At 31.2% G+C, this 7,500-nt stretch overlaps 1 protein-coding gene across 7 annotated transcripts in view; it reads right to left on the bottom strand.

Annotated features, from left to right (window-relative positions):
* The window catches only part of LOC105848477 (uncharacterized), a 190,151-nt gene that overhangs the window by 121,637 nt on the left and 61,014 nt on the right, over positions 1–7,500 (bottom strand). For all 7 annotated transcript variants that reach the window (XM_065804192.1, XM_065804194.1, XM_065804191.1 and 4 more), the window contains 3 exons: positions 3,582–3,956; positions 2,751–3,065; positions 1,947–2,104 (listed from right to left, as the gene is read on the bottom strand). In XM_065804192.1, the coding sequence (XP_065660264.1) occupies positions 1,947–2,104; positions 2,751–3,065; positions 3,582–3,956 (848 nt within the window). The remainder of the gene's footprint in view (positions 1–1,946; positions 2,105–2,750; positions 3,066–3,581; positions 3,957–7,500) is intronic.

Here is a 7,500-nt window from a genome sequence, read left to right as displayed (position 1 = left end):
AACTTTCAGGATTTAGGGGGAGCACAAAACCCTTGAACAACTATTGAAGACTATTGACATTTATCTTGTTCTCAAGCGGTTTGGACCATTATGATCCCATTAAAAAAATTTGGACCATTATGATCACATTAGCAAAAATATTTTTACAAAATATTAAGATTCACCTTGTGCTCAAAGCAAAATAATTTGGGAACAAATTTGGGGCATTTTTCATGGTATTTTGCCGCTTGAGCACAAGGTAAATGTCAATATTTTTATATATATTTTACAACCAGTTTTTAAAAAAAAATTCAAACAATATATATATATATATATATATATATATATATATATATATATATATATATATATATATATATATATATATATATTTACATATTGAGAAACAACTAACACATTGAAGAGCATTTGAGATATTTGTTCAGTGTTAAATAAATCTAAAAAATACCCCTGCCTACAACAACACAGCAAGAAAAAGCTTTTGTATGAAAAACTAATCATTTTACTCAATAAGAAAAGTTGTTGAATTACAAACCTTATTTTTAAATGCTGTGAAAAAAAATAAGTTTCTATAAAGCTTTTCTATTTAAGTATTATAACTCAAAAAAATATGTATATAGAGTGAAAAAATCCCAGTATTAATAAACAAAGAATCCATGTAAAAATGGCACTTTCAATCTAGTTCCTTAAAGCATCTCCAGTTTTTTTATGATTTTTTTTTGTACTTTTAAGACATTAGTTTTATTTTTTAATTGTTTTTTTGTTGTATTCCATTATATGTTCTTTATTATACTACTTTTTTAAACAAAAAATATAGAAAATTTATAATAGTATATTTTACTGAAATAAAAATTCTTCATATTTAGATGAACACCTGTCAAAACCATCAGTCAATGAATGCACTTAAAGTCTCTTGCAGAACTTATTAAATAGTTAAAAAAGTATTGAAGAGAGAACACTTTTGTAAGACTGTGACAGGAAAGTTGTCTGGACCACAAACTGTAGATGAGCTTAAGAGAAAAATAAATTTAGCAGCAGAAGCCAAAATGATTTGGATATCTAACAATAGATAAAACTAAAATTACAGTTTTATTATTATTATTCTAAAATTACAGTTTTAAATCAGTTTTTATATTGAAAACCTGAACTTTTTACAAAATACTTTCTCAACAACTAAAAATAGAAAAATTAACAACTAAAATTCAAAGTAAAAATTATATTCATTTCATTGTAATAACACCACTACAGAATGAAATTCCAAATGCTAGAACAGTCTGTTTATCAAAAGAAGAAAAGAAAAAATCAAGAATCTAATTTTAAAGATCTAATTTAAAAGTCACATTCACTATAAGCCACACCTATGGTATTATTCCCTGTTCAATTGACACTTAAAAACTTATGGCATATGGAGCTGCTATTATATAATAGATTTATAGCTTTATAGCTATTGAGTGCTTCAAGATGTCTTAAGACTGAGTCACAATCAAATGAAAAGTTGGAAAGCAAAGCAGAAGAATGTTAGCAAACAGTGATAAAGTTTGATTATGAGGTTTAATAGCAAAGATAGATTGGAACCTTGTTAAATGTATTGACAATCAAAACTCTATCACTGCAGAGTTGACAAAAAAAAAAGAATACAGTGTGCTAATATGAATACTGTCAGTACATTTAATGTTAACATATGCACACAAAAAATTTATAATTTTTTGATTATATTGGATTTTTGGAATCATTGACTTGTCATCACAGTTTGATTTTTTTTTAACCAATAAAAAATAAACCTCCCTGAACCAAAAGATTAGCTCACATTGAATATAATGTCATTTTGTAACTTTAAAAACATTTTGTTACAAGATAAAATATAGAATTAATTAAAAATCAAAAATATAAAAAAATTATTTTTAAGTGTATACATATATATTTACTTACTGCACATAAATACTTACTGCAATATCTAAATATCCTTTAGAAATACTTTTTAATTTCACTTTGCTGAGGCGACCAGATACTAAAATTTGTTTCAAAGTGAAACCACCAGAGAGAGAACAAATTTGTAAAGATTTGTTATAAAGAAAAGATGATCCAAACATTAATTGAATGATATCTAAAGCATATTTTATATTTAAAAAATGGTTATTCATCATTATCATCACTATCACATTTATTATTATTATCTTCATTATTTTTCATCTTCATTACTGCTACCATCATCATAACTATTATCATTATCATCATCATCATCATCATCATCATCATCATCAATCATCATCAATATCATTTTCATCATTGTCATCACCATCATATCATCATCAACATTGTCACTATAAAACTATTGTTAACATCACATTGTCTTCATTATTATCATCATCATCATTATCATCATCATCATCATCATCATCATCATCATCATCATCATCATCATCATCATCATCATCATCATCATCATCATTATCATCATCTTTGTTGTTGTCTTCATTGTTATCATCATTACCATCATCATGATCATCATCATCAACAATATCATTATCAGCATCATCCTTGTATCATCATCATTATCAGTATTTTTATCATCATCACCATTATCATCATCATTATCACCACCGTGGTCATCATTGTCATCATCATCATCATAATCATCATCATCATCATCAACAACATCATCATTGTCAATATAATCATTATAAGTTGATCATATATACAAAAACATAACATTTTCATATCAAAATTTCAACATCAACAAGAATTGTTACCAACAGAAAAGTTTAAATTTTGAGCCATTGGGATTGATAAGGAGACACTAATGTTTGTGCCTTCTGTGATAATCAAAACACTAACACCATTGGTCTGAACTGTTGGTGGAATCATTTGGATACCATCAATATATTCACTAATTTGAATCCAACTAACTGCAGTAAATGGTTTCATGAAGTCATTTCCTATTTCAGCACACCACTCCTGTAAGCCAGGTAAATAAAAAAGTGTTTTTACTGTTGTATTGTCAACAATTTCAGCAACTGATGATATACCACTAGATATAGGTCTAATGAATGCACTTGATGCACCATCTAAATTTAAAATGAAATACAAACATGCTTTAAAATAACAATGATTCAATTAATGATGATATCGTTAATTGAATCTTTCAAATAATGACTCTTTCATTAATTTTTCAAAGCAACAAAACAAATAAATTTTAAATTTCATTTTTATCTCATTTTAAGCATAACTTTTTTTTTTATCATTCCCTTAAAAAAATTATTATTTTAAAAATCAATATGGTCACTATGACAACTTGTTTGTTATCTTTTATGACACAATAAATATACTATAATATAGAATTTCTTTTTTTTAAATTTCTGATTTTCTCAAGCAAAATCTGATTAAAGTTAATTTATTAGTAAACTCACTTTAAAATATCCTTGAATGTGTAACTCTATATTTTGTGGTCAAACTTATACAATTTTAATAAATAAATTGTTATGCATTTTTTTTTTAAATAAAACCTGTAAATTATTTTTTCCTAAAAACTCACTTAAACAAAAATTTCATGAAAATATTTTAAAAAATTGTTTACTATCTACCTCCTAATATATTGGTTTTTATTTGAACTTCTTTATCAACAACTACATTGGCTGGATTATAAGTTACACTCCATTCAACAATACCTGATGAGAGCAACATTACCTCGTAGCTACTAAGAAAACAATCCAAATTATTTTCATTACTTAGGCATGTACTTTTAACACAAGGACTGTTAAATTTAGTAATATCCAACTCTGGAAGCGATGCATTCCTGCAGAAACAAAACTCTCCTTCAAGAAAAAAAGCATAACGGAAGACTCCTGGTGGTTTAAAAGAATTGCAAATCGAAACACAAAAGAATATATTTTCAACCAGATAACCAGTTGCTGTTAATTGAAAGTCTGTAGAGCTATCATTTGTACAACCAGATACAACTTAAAATAAAGTAAATAAAAATTTAAAACACCCTGATTAAATTCCAAAAAGTGAAAAGTTTTAATAACATTAAAAACAAAATAAAAATGTATATATCAATATCTATCTACATCTATATCTATCTTCCTACCTATCTACCTATCTATCTATTTATCTCTCTCTCTTTATATATATATACATATATATATATATATATATATATATATATATATGTATATATATATATTTTTTTTTTATTTTTTTTTTATTTTTAAACATCTTCGCTTCCAACAAGGCTGCAAGCAGCGACTAATTGAAGTTGGAAGTTACTGTAAGAGAAAAGAAGAAGATTGTAGAGCAAGATAACGATTGGCAGACAACTTAAAAGATTGCAAATTATATGAATCAGGAAAGCAAGATGAAGGAAGCGAATTTCAAAGAACTGATGTTCGATGAAAAAAACTAGACGAATAAGCGTTTTTGGAGCACTTAGGAACAGTCACAGAAAAATAATGACACTTAGATGAATGACGAGTAACACGAGAATGAATTTTAGTAGATGGCACAAGAGACGCTAGCTCTTTAGAGCAATGCCCATTATAGTATTTGTAGAAAAGAGAAAAAGAAGCAACATTACGACGATGTGAAAATGGTTGAAGGTTGGCTGCAAGAGCAGGTCCAACTATGTTTACAATGCATTTTTGCACCTTGTCTAAAAGAGAAAGGACATCATTAGAAGATCCGCCCCAGATATGGCAACAATATTCCATACAAGGCCGGATTTGAGATTTATAGAGATAGAGAATAGAATCCTGAGTAAGAAAGTGGCGAGCTCGATAAAGAGATGCAACCTTAGAAGATGCTAATTTTGCAACCGATTTGATATATGGTTTCCAAGAAAGATTGGAAGTAAGAGTTAATCCTAGAAGATGAAGAGTAGGTGACTCATTGACTACATCACCGTTCATAAATATAGGAAGATCTAAATTATTGCGATAACGATTGGCTGAAAAAAATTGAATTTTATCTGAATTAAAGTTCACCAGCCACTGTGAGCCCCATGCTGTAGCAGAAGTGAGATCCTTTTCAAGCTCAAATGCCCCCTCCAAGCAATCAGAGGGTGTTGGTTTCTTATCATGATAAGAATAAATGGTAGTATCATCAGCAAACTATGCCACCTTAGATGTGAGAATATCTGGTTGTTAATGTAACTTAAAAAGAGTATAGGGCCAAGGATAGAACCTTGAGGAACCTCTGAAGTTACAGAATAAGAAGAAGAGTGCTGTCCATTGAGGACAACTTTTATGCTACGATTGGAAAGGAAGGATTTAATAATCTTAAAGATGTTGCCGGATAGACCATAAGAAGAAAGCTTATGGAGAAGACCAGCATGCCAAACTTTATCAAAAGCTTTTGAAATGTCAAGAGCAATGGCCTTAACCTCTCCACCTTCATCTAATGCACGATAAAACCTGTCAGTTATTACTGTTAGCAAATCAGCTGTAGAACGAGAAGATCGAAATCCATATTGATGGTCAGAAAGTAAGTTATTAGATTCAAGATGAGAAATTAAGTGTTTGTTAATTAAAGATTCAAAAACCTTGCTTATGATAGGAAGAAGACTTATGGGACAGTAGTTAGACGAATCAGATCGCTCCCCAGAAATTTTTGAAGATAGGGATAACAGATGCGGCTTTCCAGCAGGCTGGAAAACAAGACTCTGATAAGCACTTGTTGAATAGTTTTGAGAGTATAGACGACAGCTCCGGAGAACACTTCTGCAAGACAATAACAGGTATGTTGTCTGGGCCACAAGCTGTAAAAGAGTCTAGGCAGGAAATCACTTTAGATACAGATGCTGGAGTGATATGAATGTAAAGCAATGGATCAACCTGTTTGTTGGCAATATCAGGTAGAACGCAATTAGTGAAATCAAGAGATGATATTGATGAAAAGTTTTTAGCAAACAGTTCCGCTTTGACTTTAGGTGAGGTGACAAAGTCTGAACCATATAAGAGAGGTGGAATTATAGATTTGCCCTTATTATTGATATTATTAAAGATTCTCCAGAAGTCACGAGAGCCTAATTATTGAGATGAAATACGAGATTTCATGACCTGAGAATAGCGGATTTTGGCATTAGACAAAACCTTTTTACAATTGTTTCTAGCAGTAATAAACAAACATCTGTTTTCTGGAGAATTGTTTTGCTGATAAATATGGAAGTAACGGTTTGGATTGGCAATCGCAGCAACACAGTGTGAGGAAAATCATGGAGGAGAGTGAGGCTTGACCTGGAATCATCGAGAGGGAATAAAGGATTCCATGCCAGCCTGAATTCACGAAGTTATGTAAGAAACACATTTGTTGACAGGAAGACGAAAGATGGCCAAGGGCCATCACGAAAAAAATCACGGAAAGAATCCCAGTCAGCTTTACTGTAGTTGTAAGAGGTACGATAATAGGGGATTCAGGTGATGAAGAAGAATAAGATATTAGTTTTAGAGAAATCAAGCTGTTATCAGAAGAATCTAAGGGTGAATGTGGAGAAACTGAGCACTGACTAAGATCAGAAACAAGACATAAGTCAAGTAGAGAAGGTAGATGATTCGGGTTGTCAGGAAAGCGAGTTGGAAAGTTGACTATTTGAGTTAGGGATTGAGAAAGGCAAAAGTTGAGGGCTTTAATGCCTGCAGAGTCACTGATACTAGAGCCAAGCCATTCAGAGTGGTGAGCATTAAAGTCACCAACAACAACTATATTAGCTGATGGATAAAGAGAGAGGGCTTGGTCAATATGATCAGAAATAACATCAAAAAGAGTGCAGTCTTGAGATGAAGGAGAGCGATATAGAACAAAGAGAAAGGCAATAGAGTGAAGTGGTGCTAAACGAAAGCACATGAAAGAATAGTCTGTGGATTCAAACCTAGTTTCACGACAAACAGGTGAATTCTTACGAATGTAAATGCCCAGGCCAAACATGTGACTATTGGAGTCTTTACGAATCAGAGGAAGATAACCATCAACACTAAGATCACAAGATGAGACAGCCGAACTCAAATTAGTCTTACAAAGAGCAAGTAGGTCTGGTGAACTTTGCAAGAGATAAGACTCAACATAAGAAAAGTTACTTCAAAGACCACGAATATTAGTGAATGATAGGTTTAGAGAACTTGGTGATGATGATGTTTTTTTGTGTTTTATAGTTTTTGGTACTTTATTCATTTTTAAATTAGGTTGAAGAACTTGACTCAAAGCATAGATAGTACTCAGAACACCATTTAATAGCCCAAGCAATTGCCTCATTACTACTAATAAACCCTAAGCCGTAACAAAGAGCTCCAAATGTGGCCTCCGCAATGCACACCAAAAGTAAAAAACAGGGACACCATCCTTGCGCAACATGGCACTGTTAATACTTTGATATTTTCAGCTGTTGATGGAATCAGCCTCTCTGAGAGCAACCACAGAGTTCGGGCAAACCTGACTACTAGCCGGCCTCAGAACCATAAAACTGAGTTTTAGAGCTGTACCCTCATAAGGAGATAATAGAATGAGTTGCCT

The sequence above is a fragment of the Hydra vulgaris genome, chromosome 08 (assembly GCF_038396675.1).
Source record: "Hydra vulgaris chromosome 08, alternate assembly HydraT2T_AEP".
Lineage (NCBI taxonomy): Eukaryota > Metazoa > Cnidaria > Hydrozoa > Anthoathecata > Hydridae > Hydra > Hydra vulgaris.
The sequence above is the reverse complement of the archived record's forward strand: the minus strand, read 5'-3'. Positions and strand labels throughout refer to the sequence as shown.